General features: G+C 46.4%; 1 protein-coding gene across 1 annotated transcript; it reads right to left on the bottom strand.

Annotated features, from left to right (window-relative positions):
- Positions 1 to 276: 276 nt before the first annotated feature.
- On the bottom strand, positions 277 to 3,538 carry id3 (inhibitor of DNA binding 3). Its single transcript, XM_078423111.1, has 3 exons — positions 3,005 to 3,538; positions 2,842 to 2,897; positions 277 to 2,060 (listed from the first exon to the last, which is right to left on the bottom strand). Exons 1-2 carry the CDS (start codon positions 3,317 to 3,319, stop codon positions 2,850 to 2,852), a joined length of 363 nt encoding a protein of 120 aa, XP_078279237.1. The 5' UTR covers positions 3,320 to 3,538; the 3' UTR covers positions 277 to 2,060; positions 2,842 to 2,849.
- Between the last annotated feature and the right edge of the window lie 18,446 nt (positions 3,539 to 21,984).

The following is a 21,984-nucleotide window of genomic DNA, read 5'->3' as shown; positions in this document are numbered from 1 at the left end:
CATCTCTGGAGAGAAGGAATGGGTGACGTTTCAGGTCGAGACTCTTCTTCAGACCTAATGTTCATTGAGTTTGCCCTGCTTCTCAACACTGTTGCAATTAATCTCCATCCATTTGCCAGAACATAAAAGGTAAGGAAGATAAATGAAGCAGTTAGCTGTTCCTCCCTCACATTGCATTCACCCCCATCATACCTGGCCCATGCACATTTAATAATTGACAATATGTCTGTAAATGTATTTTTATTATGTATAAAATTTACATTTCCATAAACTTTTATAAAAAGTTTTTTTTATTTTTTTAAAAAAGGTCAGAAGAAATACATTGTTGCAGGAACATTTCTCCCCACAAATATACAAAAGATAACTCTAGTATAGAGTTCGCAAAAGTCGGGGATCTTCGTTCACTCCCCCACAGATCAGTGAAGCAGCATCTACTTGGAAGCTGTTCTCCCAAGATTTGTGCATTTCCACTAGAATGGACATAATTTCATCCCGGTAATGTACAAATGTTCCCAAGGTTCCAACTGCGATAAGATTAAGCTTGTGATCTGTTTGCAAAGGTAAAAGGCACTCTGCAAAGCTGCATGGCCAACCTGTGCAGACAGAAGAGCCTCATGTATATTTTTCTTTAAAAATAGATTTGCCCAGAGGCGGTTAGGGTTGTAAAGCTTCGGGTCATCAGATGTGTTGACGAACAGATTTCCCCGCTCTTGAATATTCCTAGCTACAGGACAGCCATAAAAAAATTCTCGAGTCTACACTTAAAATGTAGGCCCTGTGCTGGAATGTGCTGATGCTGCACTTTGAAAGGTGCAATTGGCGGCTCACCGTTTGGAGAATTCAAAGCAAGAGTTCGTGGTCAATTTTAAGACCTTGTATTTATTCTCTTCAATGCACTACATTTCTAATGTCAGGGCGTAATCCCAAATGATTTTGCTGTCCTTCCTGACCATGTTTTAAGCTGTGATGGGAAATGGGTGTCCCCAGCTTGTGGATCCAGCTTGTGTCCCCTGCCCCTGGCTTCATTGTGGCAAGTTGTTACAGGTGCTCCTCAGCTTACGACGGGGGTCCGTTCAGAGAAACCCATTGCAAACCGAAAATATTGTAAGTCGAAATGCATTTAATACATCTGATCAGGTGGCCGGAAGCGAGCTGCGGCTCACTGCAGTTTGCACCATCGCAGTCGAAATATCGCAAGTCGAAGCATCGTAAGCCGGAGAGCGTCTGTACTCTTCGCACGTGCAAACCACTCAAGAGGTTCCACTCAAATAATAGTGGCCTTTCTCATGAGACAGGGAGGGGAAGGTCACCCCAACATTAACCTGACCAATTAGAGTGGCCTGACCAAGAGGCAACAGCCCTGGAAAGTGATCTCAAAAAGATAATTGACCCATAATACAGAGAACATATATTAACAAAAAAACAACAGCCCTCATTGCAAACAGCAGTTACTGCAGTTGAAGATGTGACTGGTGCCACAGGTGGTGGTGGGTAAAAACAGGGCTAGAGTTTTGAACACTATATAAAAATGACTGGAATGTTCTTATCAATTTGTAATTGGGACTGCTCAAGCCATTCTAGTGCTTAATTCTGCACAACAGGCATACATACTCCCAACTATTTTTGGGCCCCTCAAAAGATTTCACGACTAAAATAACATTATTCTGACATTTGTCCTTGACATTTGTTGCTCTTCGCCAAGTTCCAATCAGCCAGCATCTCTCAAAAGCGAATCATGATTTCTCAAATTAACTTTCTAAAAAAAACTTTCAAGAAATCAAGACAACTCCATTAAGTCTTTGGTCCTTTTAGTGGCATATATATATTTTTTTAAACGACCAAGGGTTAAAAATTCAGTGCTCTGGGTGCCAAATGGAAAGTGCTTCCCAGATATGCACTCTGACTCGTTTCTTTTTTTTTTTTAAACCACACGATTTGTCCTTGAAATGGCTATGAAAAGTGTTCAATTCACTGCTTGGAGTGGAAACGGGAAGGGTGGGAGGTGGTGGGGTCTTGATTCGCTGGCAGGACACTCTCGGAGCGACCAGTTGAATGCACACCTGCAGGATTGAATGGGAGAGAGGCGTGTCAGTCAGTGAGCATGGGAGAGCTGAGCAAAGGGCCAGACAGCCTGGCGCCAGACAGGAATCCTGCACTGCCCCCGACTGATAAAGCATCAGCAGAGGGGAGAGAAACCCGGTTAAACACACACACACACACACACACATGCATAAGCCTATCCCCTCGGCACGCAGTGTTTGTTAATTGGCACCGTTTGCTGTCCATAAGTCTTTACAGATGGGAGCTAAAATTACCCAGAAAGAGCAACAAAAACATGTAATGTTTGGTGGCGCCTTCCTGCGGGCTGGGGCAATATCTTGATAAACATCTGCAGTGTTTCAGCCTCTGAGCTTAGTGCACCGTGCAATAAGGATACAAATTATACTACTCCCCTTCCTGCTGCTAAACATAACCCTCGCCATTAAAAAGATTCATTAAATAATTACCAAGAAACCACTTGAATGTACACATGCATTTCTTTCTGCCACGCTTCAACTATTTCATTCATTCTACTTTACTCCCCAAACATTTTTTTCTACAAGTCAAAATGACTTTTCATCGGACTGTAGCATTGATATCTTAATTGTTACATGTCACGGAAGTGTTTGAACTATGCCCACGGTCATTATCTTTTGATACATCGGTGCATCGCCAAGGTCAGTATAAACATTGTAAATATTGTAATTAAAATGATTCATTTCCAATGGTCACGCTTTGAGCACTGGTTCCCTGCATCCAACTGTTACATATTATTTATCCAATCTCAATATAGTCACTCACCGTTTTAATCAGTGACATAAGGATAAACTTTCTCCATCACTAGACAGTTCCGGTCGCTGAAAGTGGAGAAGAGATATTAACATGAGCATCCGGAGAATCTTTACAGCTCTTAAAAAGCGAAATTTGCTTTATCAATTACAAATAAACTAGGAAAGTGGTTTACCTGCAGCGTTAGGATAGAGCTGCCGGATGCGCTGTTGTTCTCTGGGTCTTGTTGCTGGCTTTCCAATGCAATCTGCAAGTCAAATATATAATCGATAACATGCTGGAGAATTTCCATCTTGCTGACTTTTCTGTTCTGGGGGATGCTCGGAACCAGCTCCATCAGTTTACAGTAGCAATCATTCATGTCATACAGCAAGGTAAGGGAATCTTCCACTGGATTCTTGCCCCGTGAGATGGACAAACTCTGGTCAGACAAACAGCACACCGCTTCGTGACAGCTTCTCATAGATCGGATGGGGCTGATGGCTTTCATCTCTCCTCCTTCAAATTTCCTCCTGGGGATGGTTTGCAACAACAAAATTATTTTAAAAATGTTAAAGTCCTGTTTGGGGCAAGGTCTTGAAAATTGAAATCTTTCCTCTCAAGAGGAAAGTCTTGGGAAATTTGCAGTCTTTTTGTGTTCACACAATAAGCCTTCCTTTATAAAAAAAAATAAAAAGCAGAAATGCTAGCTATGTTTTGGACTTTCCTCTATTTATGTCAGATTAGTTTGTAGGCACACCCCCACAATTTACTCAGAAATGCAACGTCACTCCACCTCCTCTCGGCGCCCAGTGAAAACCTGCCTTTGGAAAGATGAACGACAATAGCACAGAAACATCCCAGCTTATAGGACAGCCTCGAACGGACGACCAGCGCCACCGGTGGAAGAAGGAAACAAGGGCCGGATAGTTTGGAAGAGAGGGAGGGGGTGGTGTTATCTAGTGGAACAAGCTTTTACAGTGCAAATTCCTCTGTTTTTCTGAGTGCATCTGTGTCAGAGTGCATAAGTAAATAATGAAACAGTATGTTGAAAACCAATGTCAAATTATATTTTCAACAGCCTTTTAGAGATTCAGCACAATGTCCCGCTGAAGTTTTTCACGAATCAAAAGAGGCATATTTAAGAATTGACTATTTGCCAGTAGTTGGAGAGAGAAATAAAACAATACCATAATTGCTTTGAGTTCATTTTTGTCCCTATGTGGATGTTACATTTTTATTTTAACTTAGTTATTTGTCGTTTTAACTTCTTGTATCACAAATGTTTTTCATCCGGATTCCATGACAGTTTGCCTATCCTGCACTTCCTTCTTAAAAAAGATTAAAAATCACAAAGACCGTTTACTGTTAAAAAAAATTCTCGTTGTGACTAATGCAAGCGGCGGTTTCACACAGCTGTGCAAAGCAACAGTTGTTTTATAAAGGCCTTTTTTGCATCATTCCAAACCGTTTCAATCTGCAGAATTACTGGCGCCTAAAATTCACGTTCAATTTGCATGTTATATATTTCACATGCCTGGTGCCGGTTCGTTGCCTAACAATTTATGCAGAAACTTTTCAAAAAACGTTTGCTGCGACATGCCTAAACTTGGTCTCGCAGATAGAAGTTGCAATATACATTCTGTTACTCAATTTACAGTTGAGGACAAACAAAATAATTGAATCAAAGATGGACACAAAATTTGGGACAGGCAGCATCATATGCTGTGAGTTACTCCAGCATTTTGTGTCTTATATGCGGTGCAAACCAGCATCTGCAGTTCCCTCCCACACAAATCGTTGAATCAAATGAGTTTGCATTTTTTCGCAGAAAGTTTCTGAAAAACTTTTTTTGCAAACTTTTTTTCCGAAGCTCCCAAAGTTTCAACTTTTGCACACATTTTGTCGTTAATCTTTTTTTTTGTGTGTGTGAAAAAAAAAAGGACCGTAAAAAAAAAAAGTGATCTTTACACATCTGGCTGTCCCTGCCAGCTGTGTTGATCTAGGTAGATTCGTTTTCTCAAGGCAAACAGGGCTAGTTTTGACAGGTGATGAATTGGCAGGAACAAGAAGCAATCAGCAGATTCTGCTCCAGACTCGCTGGCGCCAGCCCCGTGACGTCACCCATTCATGAGAGCCAGCGCTGGCGCCGCCGCGGCGGTTTCCATGGCGACCGCAGCCGGGCGTCCTGACCGAGGCTGTCAATCAAATGCTCCGGGCCCGCCCCCCCCCCCCCACCGACCGGGGCTGAGCCACTGGGCTGGAACACACGGCTGGCTGTCAGTGTGCATGCAGCAAGGAACTGCAGAGAGACAATAGGTGCAGGAGTAGGCCATTCGGTCCTTCGAGCCAGCACCGCCATTCAATATGATCACAATAGGTGCAGGAGGAGGCCATTCGGCCCTTCGAGCCAGCACCGCCCCATTCAATGTGATTCAAGATTCAAGATATCTTTATTTGTCATCCAAAAAACAATTTTTTTGGACGAAATTTAGTCACTCACTGATCATTCTCAATCAGTACCCCGTTCCTGCCTTCTCCCCATACCCCCTGACTCCGCTATCCTTAAGAGCTCTATCTAGCTCTCTCTTGAAGAGAATTGGCCTCCACTGCCCTCTGAGGCAGAGAATTCCACAGATTCACAACTGACTGAAAAGGTTTTTCCTCATCTCTGTTCTAAATGGCCTACCCCTTATTCTTAAACTGCGGCCCCTGGTTCTGGACTCCCCCAACATTGGGAACATGTTTCCTGCCGCTAATGTGTCCAACCCCTTAATAATCTTTGACGTTTCGATAAGATCCCCTCTCATCCTTCTAAATTCCAGTGTACACAAGCCTAGTCACCCATTCCTTCTCTCTCGAGATGCTGCCTGACCTGCTGAGTTACTCCAGCATTTCGTGAATAAGGAAATGCAGATGCTGCTTTAAGCCGAATGCAGGCACAGAATGCTGGAGTAACTCGGCAGCATCTCTGGAGATAAGCAATAGGCGACGTTTCAGGACGAGACTCTTCTTCAGACATCTGGTTACTCCAGCCTTTTGTGTCTATGTTGAGAATGATCAGCCATGATCACATTGAATGCTGGCTCGAAGGACCGAATGGCCTACTCCTGCACCTATTGTCTATGTCACAAAGACACATGTAAAATTATTAAGGAATTGGACAGGCGAGATGCTGGAAAAATGTTCCTGATGTTGGGGGAGTCCAGAACCGGGGGGGGGGGGGGGGTCACAGTTTAAGAATAAGAGGTAGGCCATTTAGGACTGAGATGGGGAAAAGCTTTTTCCACCCAGAGAGTTGTGAATCTGTGGAATTCTCTGCCGGTGCGTGGAGGCCAATTGTGTAAGAAAGAACTGGTTGAAACTGAAGATAGGCACAAAAAGCTGGAGCGGGGCAGGCAGCAGCATCTGGAGAAAAGGAATAGGCGAGGTTTCAGGTCGAGACTCTTCAGACTGATAAGGGACTGGGAAACGAGATACAGGTGGTGATATAGAGAGATATAGAACAAATGAATGAAAGATATGCAAAAAAGTAACGATAAAGGAAGCGGTCCATTGTTGGCTGTGGGCTAGGTGAAAACAAGTTATGCAGACACAAACTCACCAGGACAACAGTGAAACGAGTATAACGACGGGTGGGGGAGGGAGAGAGCGAGAGTAGATGCAAGGGTTAAGGAAATGTATTTGTCTACGTAACCCCTTCATGCCACCTCAAGTGAAGATGATTTTATTGCTGGACCACCTGCATATTTCCATTTGGTCTCTTTCAAAGCGCCTGCTAATCTTGTAATGTGAGGCAAAAGTTAATTCCATGATTCTGCATTGAGAACAGCAACAAGTAGATTTTATTTCTGCTTTTGAAAATGTTGATTCCAGCCAATCAGAGTTAAAGAACATCCAAAATAAAAGCAGGAGTACTTAATTCAATAAACTAACATTTTACCTCAAGCCAACTTTCCTGTGCTAATCCTAACACCATAATATCCAAAAATTCAGCTACTTCCTGTCTTGAAGAGATTGAGTTTCCACAGCACTCTTCAGTGGTGGGCTGCCACCATGCCAGTGAGGAAGTGGCAGAAACCATCTTTGCAATATACCCCATTCTGGTAAGAAATTTAACTTGCTTTAAACCCTGAATTAATTACAGAACTCCATACCCTCATATCATCTCATTCTCAAATCTCTTCTCATTACCATCCTAGAGAGATATCTCAGAAACAGGCCCTTTGGCCCATCGAGTCCAAACCGACAATAAGTGTTCTAAATGGCCAATCCCTTCTTTGGAAACTGTTCCGGCAGGTTTTAGATACGTCAAAAGGGAGAAACAACAACACTCCTGCAAATACGCTGTTAAACTACATTGCTGCAAATGCCCTGTTAAACAACATCGCTTCATACTGTATACCCTGTTATACAACATTGCTACATATACCCTGTTAAACAACATTGCTACATAACCCCTGTTAAACAACATTGCTACATAACCCCTGTTAAACAACATTGCTACATAACCCCTATTAAACAACATTGCTGCATATACCCTGTTAAACAACTTGTTGCATATACCCTGTGCAGAACGATGTCCTCTTAAAAGAAAGATAAACCTCTGTTTTTGTTCCAAAAGATGACACCAAGTGCTGGAGTAACTCAGCAGGTCAGGGAGCAACTCTGGAGAACATGGACAGGATTTTCTCCACTACATTGCCAATTACATCGAGGTGACCCTAAATGTCACCTTGTAGCGACCATAGAGAATGGTCCAGGTCGTCGAACCCTCGGATTGGCCAGCGAGGTCACGTGTGAACGCGACCATGGGGATTGGTCCAGGGAGCGACATCGCTGATTGGCCAGCGATGTCATGTGCGCTTTTGGCGCCCGAAATAGCCAGTTCGGCGAAGTCTTCGAAGAAGACAGTAAGTTTTTGATGGTTGTCCTTTACCTTGTTGTTTAACTCTGTATTTGAATATTGCGGCTGCAATAAACTTCTTCTACAACCAACAAGTTTTCGGACTCGCCATATTGGTGACCCCGACGTGATCTGGATGATCACCGACTAAGCAGGAACCCGACGCCTCGTTGACGATGACCGCGCCGGGCACACCGGAGTTAAGCACGGCAAGCGTTCACCTTCCGTTGTTTTGGACGCACGCACCGCAAGCTTGGTTTATCCACACTGAAGCTCAATTTCATATAAAGAAGATATCGGACGAATCCACGATGTACTACTACCTCGTCAGCGCTCTATCGCCGGACACAACCAAGCGCGTGATGCGGTTCATCGTGAATCCACCTGCGGAAAGCAAGTACGAGGCCATGAAGAAAGTATTACTGCGAATCTTCGGGTTTAATAAGCATGGTGGTGCGGCAAGACTTCTGCACCTACCGGATCTTGGAGACCAACTGCCTTCCGTCCTCATGTCCGAAATGATGATGCTAGCCGGTGAGCATACGGATTGCCCTATGTTCGAACAGGCATTCCGCGAGAGACTTCCTGAGGATGTCCGACTGCTGCTCACGGATTGTTCTTTTAAGGACCCCGAAGCATATGCAGCGAAAGCGGACGCGCTCATAGCGGCAAAAAACAAGGCAAGCGGTTCGATCAACAAGGTCTCGACATCAGTGACCACGCCACAGCGACGGCAAGATGGCGCCACGTCTCCCGCCAATTCTCCGAAAGCCCGCCAAAAAGATCCGCACAAGCGCGGCTGGTGCTATTATCACCTACGATGGGGTAGCGAATCCCGCAACTGCCGCTTGCCTTGTACCTTCGCGGGAAATGCCTCGGCCGATCGTACATAGGGGCAGTTACGATTGGCCAGAACCGGCGCCTCTATGTCCATGATCGATTCACGGACACAGAATTTTTGGTGGACACGGGAGCCATCGTCAGCATAGTGCCGCCGACCGACCTCGAAACCAGATCGGGTAAGACAGGTCCCACCCTCATCGCGGTTAATGGCAGCCCAATTCGCACTTTCGGTATACGGAAGATGTCCCTTGTGTTAGGCCTCCGCACGTACGAATGGCCATTCATCATAGCCGATCAAACAAGCGATCCTGGGCGCAGATTTTCTCTGGGCTTTTTCATTGGTCCCTGATGTCCGCGGTAACGACCTCCGACCCTCCGCCGAAGATGAGCACGTCGCTCCGACAATCGCCTCCTCGCCCAGCCCTACTGTCCAGGCCGTCGTCGCGGCCCCCGACTCGTATGCTGAGATTCTGGCAGAGTTTCCAGAGCTGCTCATTCAACGTTTTGACACGCCTTCGGCCAAGCACGGCGTGGTCCATCACATCCGCACCGAAGGCCCTCCCGTTTTCGCTCGGGCCAGGAGACTACCGCCAGACAAACTGGTGGTGGCACGGGCGGAGTTCAGGAAGATGGAGGAAATGGGAATTGTCCGTCAGTCTGACAGCCCGTGGGCCTCGCCGTTACATATGGTCTCCAAGGCATCTGGGGGGTGGAGACCATGTGGCGATTATCGGCATCTCAATGCTGTCACCACGGCTGATCGCTACCCCATACCGCACCTACAGGACTTTTCATCTGGGCTGGAAGGAGCGGTGGTGTTTTCCAAAATCGATTTGGTGCGAGGAAACCACCAGATCCCGGTGCGACCGGAGGACATACAGAAAACTGCAACGATTACTCCGTTCGGGTTGTTTGAATGGTTGCGTATGCCTTTCGGTTTAAAGAACGCGGCACAGGCTTTCCAATGACTGATGGACCACGTGGGCCGGGGTTTACCCTATTTGTTTATTTATTTAGACGACATCCTGGTCGCCAGCCCCTCAGTGCAGGAACACCAGGCCCACTTGCGGACCGTGTTCCAGCGGCTCCAAGACCACGGGCTCATTATCCAACCCTCCAAATGTCAATTCGGCCTTCCTGCTCTTGATTTTCTAGGGCACAGAATTACCCCTGCCGGCGCCTCCCCTTTGCCCGAGAAGGTGGAGGCTATCCGGGCATTTCCCAGGCCCACCACAGTAAAAGGGCTACAGGAGTTCGTAGGCATGGTTAATTTCTACCATAGGTTCGTTCCGGCAGCGGCGCGAGTCCTGCGCCCGCTTTTCCAATGCCTTGCAGGGAATCCGGTAGAGTTGATATGGTCCCCGACCGCAGAGTCGGCTTTTACAGCAGCTAAGGCAGCCTTGGCAGACGCCACCATGTTGGTCCATCCGAGCCCCTCCGCCCCCACGGCCCTGACGGTTGACGCCTCTGACGTGGCGGTGGGCGGGGTTCTGGAGCAGCAGGTCGGTGGCCGTTGGCAGCCTTTAGCGTTTTTCAGCCGGCAACTAAATTCGGCCGAGCTGAAGTATAGCGCATTTGACCGAGAGCTTCTGGCTCTCTATTTAGCTGTTCGTCATTTCAGGTACTTCCTCGAGGGCCGCCCATTTGTGGCCTTTACGGACCACAAACCATTAACATTTGCTTTTTTGAAATTGTCTGACCCATGGTCGGCCTGCCAGCAGCGGCACCTGACTGCTATCTCCGAATTTACCACCGATGTCCGTCATGTCGCGGGTAAGCTTAATGCCGTTGCTGACGCCCTGTCTAGACCCGCTTTTCCCCCTATTTCGGCGGTGGACTGCGAAGTGGATCCCCAGGAGCTTGCGGAGGCACAGCTTCTAGCGGATACCGTTTCGGCATACCGGTCCACCACTTCGGGATTGAAGTTGGCCCAGGTAGCTTGTGGGTCGGAAGGCACAAAAGTCTGGTGCGATGTTTCTCTTCCCCGTCCCAGGCCGGTAGTACCGCCCTCCCTTCAGCGCCGGGTTTTCGATGCCATTCATGGGCTGGCACACCCGTCCATCCGCTCCACCTCTGCCTTGGTAGCAGCGAGGTTTGTCTGGCATGGCCTACGGAAACAGGTAGCGGGTTGGGCACGTTCCTGCGTTCCCTGTCAGACCGCTAAAGTCCAGCGCCACGTCCAGCCCCCCGTACAGGATTTCGAGGTCCCAGCAGTTCGTTTTTTCCACATCCACGTGGATTTGGTCGGGCCTTTGCCTTCCTCCCGGGGCTACACCCACCTCCTCACGGTGGTGGATCGGTTCACCCGGTGGCCAGAGGCTTTCCCATTGTCTGATATTTCGTCAGCGTCTTGTGCTAGGACTTTGGCCCTTCATTGGGTAGCTCGTTTCGGGGTCCCGGCAGTTATTACCACTGACAGAGGGCCACAGTTCACTTCGTCCCTCTGGGCCGCGCTCGCAGAACTGTACGGTTCCAAGTTACAACCCACTACTGCATATCACCCCCAGGCAAATGGACTCGTAGAAAGGTTCCACCGTCAACTTAAGGCATCCCTCAGTGCAAGGCTTGAAGGCCCGGACTGGGTAGACCAGCTCCCTTGGGTTCTTTTGGGCATCCGGACTGCTCCTAAGCTAGATCTCGGTGCGTCGTCCGCGGAGCTAGTATATGGCTCGACACTTCGAGTACCCGGAGATTTGTTTCCGGACCTTTCAGACCAGCTGCCTACAGTCCCATCGGTGTTAGCATCTCTCCGGGAACGGGTGGGCTCCCTGGCCCCAGTTCCAACTTCACGTCATGGGTGTCCCATGGTACATGAACCGCCTTCCCTGAAGGACTGTGAGTTTGTTTTTCTGCGAAAAGATGCCCATCGCGCCCCGTTGCAGAGGATCTATCAAGGGCCGTTCCGGGTTTTGCGTAAGGGAACGGCTACCTTCACCTTAGACATGTGCGGCAAGAGTGAGCTCGTCTCGGTGTCCCGGCTCAAACCTGCACATTTGGATCCGGATCAACCAGTCCTGGTCGGTCAAACCCCTAGGAGAGGCCGACCTCCGTTAGTTCCGCTCAGTCCAGGACCCCCCGTTCCGACAGTTCCTCCAGGACCCCCCGTTCCGACAGTTCCTCCAGGACCCCCCGTTCCGGTAGTTCCTCCAGGACCTCCCGTTCCGGCTGTTCCGCCAAGTCCGGAACCCCCGGCTCCTGTGGTTCAGGCTGTCCCTCTCCGTACTCGTTATGGTCGCGAAATCCGGCTCCCTGCTAGGTTCCGCACCTCGGGTTCTGGGGGGGGTCATGTAGCGACCATAGAGAATGGTCCAGGTCGTCGAACCCTCGGATTGGCCAGCGAGGTCACGTGTGAACGCGACCATGGGGATTGGTCCAGGGAGCGACATCGCTGATTGGCCAGCGATGTCATGTGCGCTTTTGGCGCCCGAAATAGCCAGTTCGGCGAAGTCTTCGAAGAAGACAGTAAGTTTTTGATGGTTGTCCTTTACCTTGTTGTTTAACTCTGTATTCGAATATTGCGGCTGCAATAAACTTCTTCTACAACCAACAAGTTTTCGGACTCGCCATATCCTCCTCATTTTCTGCAGAGATACTGGTTGACCCCCTGAGTTACTCCAGCACTCCACCTTCATGTTAACTTTCAGATATTTATGCACAAAATATCAGATCACTCTGAATTCCTTTCTATCCCTCATGGATGACCTCATACTACGTATCTGCTAGGTATTTAAGTATCTATCTGCTAGTCCCATAATTATTCACTTTGCTTTTGCATATCCCCCTCAGGCTTCTCGTCACTCTTCACACTGGCACCCAGCTTTATATCATGAGCAGCTCTGGCTGTATTCCACAAGGACAGGACCCTCAACCAAATCATTAATATAGATAATGAACTGCTGTGGAACACAATAGATGCAGCCTCACAATCTGAAATCCCACTTACTAAAATCAAATAGCAAAAAAACTGCAGGAGCTGGAATCCTTTCTCCACTACATTGCCAATTACATTCCAATACCCCACTTTACTACCAATTTAGACCCTTCTTTCAGACTTGGACTTGGTGGGCCAAAGGGCCTTTTTCCGCTCTGTATCTCTGAAACTAAAACTTTCTTGACCTCTGTCACCATCACAGGGAGACTTTTAACTGAGGTCCACAACAACCTTCTGCTCCCACAGCTACCTTGATTGCACCTCCTCTCACCCTGTCTCTTGCAAGGACTCCATCCCTCACTCGAAATCTCCTCGTCTCCACTACATCTGCTAGCAAGATGAGGCTTTCCTTTCTAGGTCGTCTGAAATGTCCTCTTTCTTCAGTAAACGTGGTTTATCCCCTGCTGTTGTGGATGGAGCCCTCAACCGTGTTGCCTCTGTGCCCCACAGTTCTACGCTCACTCCCCCTCCCCTCCAGATGGAGCGAGGATAGAGTTCCCCTGGTCCTCACCTTCCGCCCCACCAGCCTCCACATTCAACACATCATTCTCCAACATTTCGGCCAGCTTCAACGTGATCTCACGATCAGTCACACTTTCCCATCTCCACCCCTTTCTGCTTTCCATAGAGACCAAGCCGTTCACAACTCCTCGGTTCACTCATCCCTTTCCACTCAACCTGCCCCCCTCCGCAGGCATGTTACTCTGCGGCCAAGGAGATTTAGCACCTGCCTCTGAGCATCTCACTTCCATCCAAGGATAGCAACAACCCTTCCACGTGAGACAAGGCTCATGTGCATCTCTTCCAGCCTCATCCACTGTATTTGATGTTCCCGATGAGGACTCCTTTACATCGGCGATATCAAGCACTAGACGAGGACATTATTTCACCAAACAGGCTCTGTGCACCAAGGCCTGCTGGATCTCCTGGTTGCTAACCATGTTAACTCCCCTTCCCATTCTCAGGACTTTTCTGTCCTTGGCCTCCTCCATTGCTAGGGTTAGGCCACACACACACTGGACGAACAACACCTCATATTCTGCTTGTGTCGGCTACAACCCAATGGTATGAACAATGGATTTTCCAATTTCAAGTAATATACTCCCTCTTTTTACCATGCCACAGTCCCACACTGGTGACACACCATCTCCATCTCCAAACACCCCAGTCACTCTGCTCCTTTCCTCTCCTCTGTATGCCCACCTTCATCCCCGAGCCCCACATTGACTTTTTAATCCGCTTCTTCCCCCTTCCCCGTCCCCTTCCACCTAAATCCCCCCCCCCCCAGCTTTGCATTTCATTACTTCTTTCCTTATCTAACACACCTGCCTCCTTTTCACATCTAGCTGTTGTCACTTACTACAACGATCTGCCAGTCACCACCACCTCCACCTGTATCCACCTATCACTTGCCAGATTGTGTCCCATCCCCACTTGTTTTCCAGTTTTCTCCCCTCTACTCCAAACAGTCTGAAGAAGAGTCCCAACCTGAACTGTCATCTGTGCTTTCTGCCTAATCCACTGAGTTCCTCCTTTGATTTTCGCTTAGAAAACAATCATGTTTTCTTTAAGCTCACATGTATTCTAGACCTGTCCAAATGTCTTTTAAATATTGTGATGGTACCAGCCTCAACTACCTCCACTGGCAGCTCGTTGCATATACTCACTGTCACATTGCCTGCAGAGAACCATCCCTCAACGCAGTGGCCAAAGAAGGCTTGTTTGAATGGACAGGCAACATCTCTGGATGTTTGGATTCACCACAAAGGTGTTTGAATATGGATCCTCAGACTGAGGAAGGGCCTCGACCCGAAACGTCACCCGTTCCTTCTATCCAGAGATGCCGCCTGCCCCGCTGAGTTACTCCAGCATTTTGTGTCTATCTTCAGTGTAAACCAGCATCTGCAGTTCCTTCCTACTTAAGGTGTTTGAATATGCAGAGGTGTTCCTGTCAGTCGAGGTGAACTCCCTTTATGTAAATGTCATTCTACACAGCCATACGTGTCTACTCAGAATATTGAGGTAAACTCGAACTGTGACTGCTGAAATTGTATTTAATCACTTGCTTTTATCTTTGTACTTAAAGAATATAAAAGAGTATAAAACCTCAATGTACTTTTGAGCTCACTGAGATTCTTTTCAGATTCATGCAAACGAGACCCTTACAGAAGGCCTGTTTGTTGTGCTAAATAAAGACCTTTAACATCTACAGCTCTGGGATCCATGTGGCTCATTCAAAGGCACAACACAGCTCATCCACTCATTCCATAGCCACCATTTTTAAACCCAGCGGCCAAGGTCATGAGATGATCTGCGGATTTATCAACTTTGTGTCTTATTATTTCCTCCAGCACTATTTTCTTGTGCTAATTTCTTTCAGCTTCTCGTTAACTTTATTCATGTACTTCTTCGCCATTTCTTGAAAGTTTTTCGTGTTTTCTTCTGTAAAGGCAAAAAAAAAACTTGTTTGTTTTCTCTGCACAAGAGAAGATTTCTCTGAGCTGATAAGATTTATGAGGATGTTACCAGGACTCGAGGGCCCGAGCTATAAGGAGAGCATGCTAAGACTTTATTCCTTAGAGCACAGGAGGATGAAGGGTGATCTTATTGAAGTGTACAAAATCATGAGAGGAATTGATCAGGTAATTGCACAGAATCTTTTGCCCAGAGTAGGGGAATCAAGAACAAGAGGACATGGGTTTAAGGTGAGGGGGGAAGAATTTAATAGGAACCTGATGGGTAACCTTCTCACATGTGGCTATATTGAACGAGCTGCCAGAGGAGGTACATGAGGCAGGTATTATTGTTATGTTAGAAATATAGGAAAATAGGTACAGGAGTAGGCCATTTGGCCCTTCGAGCCAGCACCGCCATTCAGTATGATCATGGCTGATCATCTAAAATCAGTACCCCATCATGGCTTTTCCCCCATATCCCTTGATTCCTTTAGCCCTAAGAACTAAATCTAACTCTGTCTTGAAAACATCCAGTGAATTGACCTCCACTGTCTTCTGTGGCAGAAATTTCCACAGATTCGCAACTCTCCAGGTGAAAAAGTTTTTCCTCATCACGGTTTTAATTGGCCTATGCCTTATTCTTAAACTGGACTCCCCCAATATCGAGAACATTTTTCCTGCATCTACCCTGTCCAATCCTCTAAGAATTTTATATGTTTCTATAAGATCCCCTCTCATTCTAAATTCCAGTGAATACAAGCCCAGTCGACCCATTCTTTCATGGGTATTTATTCACAAAATGCTGGAGTAACTCAGCAGGTCAGGCAGCATCTCAGGAGAGAAGGAATGGGTGATGTTTCGGGTCGAGACCCTTCTTCAGACTTTCATCATATGTCAGTCCCGCCATCCCGGGAATGAACCTGGTGAACCTATGCTGCACTCCTTCAATGGCATTAATCTCCTTCCTCAAATTAGGAGACCAAAATTGCATGCAAAACTCCAGGTGTGGTCTCACCAGGGCTCTGTACAACTGCAGTAGGACCTCCTTGCTCCTCAACTCAAATCCACTCACTATGATGGCCAACGTGCCATTTGCTTTCTTCACTGCCTGCTCTACCTGCATGCTTACTTTCAGTGACTCATGTACAAACACACCCAGGTCTCGTTACACCTACCCTTTTCCTAATCTGACACCATTCAGATAATAATCTGCCTTCCTATTCTTGCCACCAAAGTGGATATCACATTTATCCACATAATACTGCATCTGCCATGCATCTATCTGCCCACTCACCCAAACTATCCAAGTCACCCTGCAGCCTAATAGCATCCTCCTCGCGGCTCACACTGCCACCCAGCTTTGTGTCAAACTTGGAGATGTTACATTTAATTCCCTTGTCTAAACCGTTAATATATATTGTAAATAATGGGTCCTTGCGGCACCCCACTAGTCACTGCCTGCCATTCTGAAAAGGACCTGTTAATTCCTACTCCTTGCTTCCTGTCAGCCAACCAGTTCTCTATCCATGTCAATTACCCTACCCCCAATACCATGTGTTCTAATTTTGCACACTAATCTCTTGTGTGGGACCATGTCAAGCGGTTTAAGAGACATTTGGACAGGTACATGGATAGGATAGGTTTGGAGGATTATGGATCAAGCACGGACTAGTGTAGATGGGGTATGGGGTGGTCAGCATGGGCTAGTTGGGCCAAAGGGCCTTTTCCCACGCTGCATGACTCTATGACTCTGCCATGTTCTTATTTCCCAATATAACTTTTCCTGTTTATTCCTGTGAAGTAACATTTTCTATTTTTTTAAATTTCCTCTTATGATCTACTTTCTCTTTCGCTATTAATGCTTAGGTCTTCCTTTGCTGAATTCTGAATCTTACCCAATTTTCAAACGTGTTGCTCTGTGTTGCAATTTTCTTTGATCTAATAGAGTCTTTAGCCTCTTTACCTGTTGGATCTTTGTACATTAAAAGGAAACGTTGCAAATTATGCATTAATTTTGTAATTGTTTGCTATTGATTGTTTACTGTCATATCTTTTAAAGTAATTTCCTGATCTCATGCCTCACACCGTTACAGTTTGCTTTGTATATATTTAAGATCTCAGTTTCATATGAAACTAAATCACTTTCAATCTTCAAATTGAATTTGATCAAAATAATAATTACATTTTCCCAAAGGTGTCTAAAACAACAACGAACACCGAACAACGATGAGACAGAGTGCAGTGGAGAGATCAGATCCTTGTATTATGGTGTCAGAGCAACAAACTAGTCCTTAACACAGCAAGCCAAACGAGTTGATGTTGACCTGAGGAAGAGGGGGTGAACATAACTGTGGTCTCATCAATGGAGATGGTCATTAGCTTCACATTCCTTGGCATCCATATCAACAACACCCTAACCTGGTCCATTCCCACTGATGAGGTGATCAAGGAAACCATCAGTGTATTTATATCTTGGATATCTGAGAAGGTTTGTCCACGAGGATTCTCCCAAGCTTCTACAAATACACTATAGAAAGAATGTTGATGGCATGCGTCTGGTGTGGTAACTCCTCCTGACTGTCTGAAGTGACAGAGGTTTGAATACTGCCAAATCTATCACACGTTCGCCACTTCCTTCCATCCAGTCTATTTTCATGGCGTGTTGTATCAGGAAAGCTGGAAGTATCAACAAACAGTATCATCAAGGATGCCTGTTTACCCTGACTATTCCCTTTTCTCTCTTCGGCCTTCTGGAAGAAGATACAGGAGCTTGAAAGCAGACGTCCATTCTTAAGAGCATTCTTCTCCACCGATATCATTCCTGAAGCGAGCACATACCCTCACAAACCTCTTTCACATCCTTTTCCAAGAGGGTTTATTTATTGTAATATCTATCATTACTGAATACGATTTACTCTATGAGCTTCATGCGAACAAACAATCTCATTGCACTCTGATGGATATGACAATAATCCATTGTGAATCTGAATTATTATTATCAGACTATTATCTGAATGGTAGCCGATTAGGAAAAGGGGAGATGCAACGAGACCTGGGTGTCGTGGTACACCAGTCATTGAAAGTAGGTGCAGCAGGCAGTGAAGAAAGCGAATGGTATGTTGGCATTCATAGCGAGGGGATTTGAGTATAGTTGTACAGGGCATTAGTGAGACCACACCTGGATTATTGCGTACAGTTTTGGTCTCCTAATCTGAGGAAAGACATTCTTGCCATAGAGGGAGTACAGAGAAGGTTCACCAGATTGATTCCTGGGTTGGCAGGATTTTCGTATGAAGAAAGACTGGATAGACTCGGCTTGTACTCGCTGGAATTTAGAAGATTGAGGGGGGATTCTTATAGAAACTTACAAAATTCTTAAGGGGTTGGACAGGCTAGATGCAGGAAGATTGTTCCCGATGTTGGGGAAGTCCAGAACAAGGGGTCACAGTTTAAGGATAAGGGGGAAGTCTTTTAGGACCGAGATGAGAAAGTTTTTTTTCACACAGAGACTGGTGAATCTGTGGAATTCTCTGCCACAGAAGGTAGTTGAGGCCAGTTCATTGGCTATATTTAAGAGGGAGTTAGATGTGGCCCTTGTGGCTAAAGGGATCAGGGGGTATGGAGAGAAGGCAGGTACGGGATACTGAGTTGGATGATCAGCCATGATCATATTGAATGGCGGTGCAGGCTCGAAGGGCCGAATGGCTTACTTCTGCACCTATTTCTATGTTTCTATGAATCTGAACTTGACAATGCAATAAATGTATAGACCTGATGCCACGATAAATGGAAAAGAAACCATGTACTGTTTTATATTTCTGAAGACTTCTGTAAAAGGGTCCAGACCCAAAAAGTCACTCATCCTTTTTCTCCAGAGATGCTGCCTAATCTGTGCTGCCTGATCTGAGATGTTCCAGCACTGTGTGTCTATCAAAGCTGAGGTTTCTTTCACATTTATCTGAGAGGTCAGATGAACCGGAAGGCTGTGAGTGTGGAGGATTTGAGAATAGGGCCAAATGGCCTCCTCCTGCATCTGTTTTCTATGTTTAATACTTCCTCAATCAATTCTCATTGTTAGTGTCAAATGCCAGAGAAGAATTTTTATGCTTTTGCTTATTCCAAGACACATCAGGGCCAATGAAGCTTCTTTTCAAGGGCAATCGCTGTGGTGATGTGAACACATAGAGACCAATTTATCACCTAGTGAGATGTGTAAATATTCATGTAACACTGACTAGAAATAATCTTTTTGGTATTGTTGCTGGAAAATACATTTCAGACATGACCCTCATGAGGAACTATGTCCTTCCAGTATACAAACCTTTCACAGAAGTGACTAATGGAAAAATAGAGGCACATATATTTGGAGACATTCTCTTGAAATGGGTGAATTAGCTTTTTTATGTATTTACTCAATGATTTACGTATTGTAATGATGATAAGTATATACTGGGATTGGCGATGTTTGACTTGTGGTGCCCCTAGGGATCTGTGCTGGCTCTTTTACTCAATCGATGTGATTTGCATAGAGCTATACAGCATGAAACAGGCCCTGGGGCCCAACCTGCCTATACCGACCAAGGACATGCGAGAAGTAAAGAGTACAAAAGCTATGGCAGATACTTGGACATGAGGAAGTGCATGGCCGATTCTGTAGGCAATGCTTAGTAAAATAACCAGACTGATACCAGAGTTTAAAGAACATAGAACAGCACAGGAATAGAAGCTTTGGCCCATAATGCCATGCTGAGGATGATGCCAAGTTAACGAATCTCCTCTGCCTGTGCTTGATCCATATCCTTCTATTCCCTGCATAACCATGTGCCTGTATAAAATACTTAAATGCCACTGCCAAAAGCCTTCACCACCACCTCTGGCAATGCGTTCCATGCACCCACCATTATCTGTGTAAAAAAGGAGTGTAGGAAAATAACTGCAGATGCTGGTACAAATCGAAGATATTTATTTACAAAATGCTGGAGTAACTCAGCAGGTCAGGAAGCTTCTCAGGAGAAAAGCAATGGGCGACGTTTCGGGTCGAGACCCTTCTTCAGACTCTTTATTATTATCTGTGTAAAAATAACGACCTGCTCATCACTTTTAAACTTTTCCCCTCTCACCTTAAAGCTTTGACCTTTAGTCTTAGACATCTCCACCTGGGAAAAAAAGGTTCTGACTGTCAATGCCTCTTATAAATTTTATATACTTCTAACAGTAAACTGATGACAATTTATCCTTGTCTTTACTTTTATTTATAACTAGACCGTGCGGACCCATTGGGCCCAAACCTCTCCTGCATTTGTGCAGCACCCTCTCCTCCCCCTCCCCTCTCCCCACTTCCTCCCCCTCCCCCTTCACCCCTCCCCCCTTCTCCCCTCCCCCCTTCTCCCCTCCCCCCTTCTCCCCTCCCCCTTCTCCCCTTCTCCCCTCCCCCCTTCTCCCCTCCCCCCTTCTCCCCTCCCCCCTTCTCCCCTCCCCCTTCTCCCCTCCCCCCTTCTCCCCTCCCCCCTCCCCCCTTCTCCCCTCCCCCTTCTCCCCTTCCCCTTCTCCCCTCCCCCCTTCTCCCCTCCTCCCTTCTCCCCTCCCCCCTTCTCCCCTCCCCTTCTCCCCTCCCCTTCTCCCCTCCCCCTTCCCTCCCTCCCCTTCCCCTTCCCTTCCCTTCCCTCCCACTCCATCCCCCTCAACCCCCCTTATCCTCCCTCCTCCCCCCTGCCTCACTCCCACCCTCCTCCACCCCCACCCTCCCTCCCCTCCCTCCCCCCCCTCCACCCCCCACCCTCCCTCCCCCTCCCTCCCTAGGAGATAGATTTAAACTTTTAAATGTGAATAACTTAAAAAATATAACACCGATTTCAATGAAACTTCTTCCATTAGCACCAAAGGGACGACGATGAGTAAGGTGGGCCTAAAATTGTCGCGCTATCGTGTACCGTTTTGGCTGTAATTTAGGAACAAACAAACAAACAAACAAACGAGAGCTTTAGTATATAGATGAATGATCTCTTGCTATCCACTTTGCTGCTGTAACACTGTAAATTTCCCCGGTGTGGGACAAATAAAGGATTATATTATTATCAAGAAAGTATTAATCTTGATGATAGTTTGCATGGTCTTGGGTTAAGTTTAATTTAGTTTAAGTTTAATTTAGAGATACAGCATGGAAACAGGCCCTTCGGCCCACCGAGTCCACGCTTACCATCGATCACCTTTTCGTCTCGTTCAATATTATCCCACTTTCTCATCCACCCCCTATACCTTCGGGGCAAGTTTACGGAGGCCAATTGACCAACCAACCTGCACGTCTTTGGGATGTGGGAGGAAACTGGTGCACTCAGAGGAAACCCACGCGGTTACAGGGAGAACTTGCGAAGCACCGCAGACAGCACCCAAGGCCAGGATCCAGCAGTGAGGCAGCAACTCTACCAACTGCATAACTGTGCTACCCTGAAGCACTGAACATTAAACGGTGATACAATTTAGAACAGTCAAAGGCATTGATTAGGTAGATAAAGAGTATTTATTTAGCTCTGGTAAGGGAATCCACAACAAGGGAGCACTACTTTAAAATTAGTGATAGGTCGTTCAGGGCTGACCTGTGTTCTTCACACAGAATAGAATACATTGGGAATGTTCGCCTTCAGGATTATTGAAGCTGGAGGGACAACTGTTGGGAGTGGAAGAGCAGATGGTAGAAATCAATAGAAAAAGTTGAAAACTATGACTGATAAATTTTGTTGGGTAAGTGTATGAAAAGTTTTGAAAACAATAAACTCGTGTGGGATTAAGATACAGATTACTCATGGTCACATGGAGTGCCTGAAGGGTTGAATGAACTCCTTTGCCCTATACTTCTTCAAATAAGGGGATTGGTACATTCAATGTCCACAAAGACAAACAGGGCAACAGAAGGAACTGCAGATTCTTCAGCACTTGCCTCTGCTACCATCTTGTGCCAAGTGGCTTCCAGCTCTGTTTCCAGGCCTCCCTGTTCGGACCTAAGCTACATTCCATCCACCCTTTCTTGCTTTGCTCAAGACATA

The sequence above is a fragment of the Rhinoraja longicauda genome, chromosome 27 (genome assembly GCF_053455715.1).
Source record: "Rhinoraja longicauda isolate Sanriku21f chromosome 27, sRhiLon1.1, whole genome shotgun sequence".
Lineage (NCBI taxonomy): Eukaryota > Metazoa > Chordata > Chondrichthyes > Rajiformes > Arhynchobatidae > Rhinoraja > Rhinoraja longicauda.
Note: the sequence above shows the minus strand (reverse complement) of the source record. Positions and strands in the feature narration are given on the sequence as shown.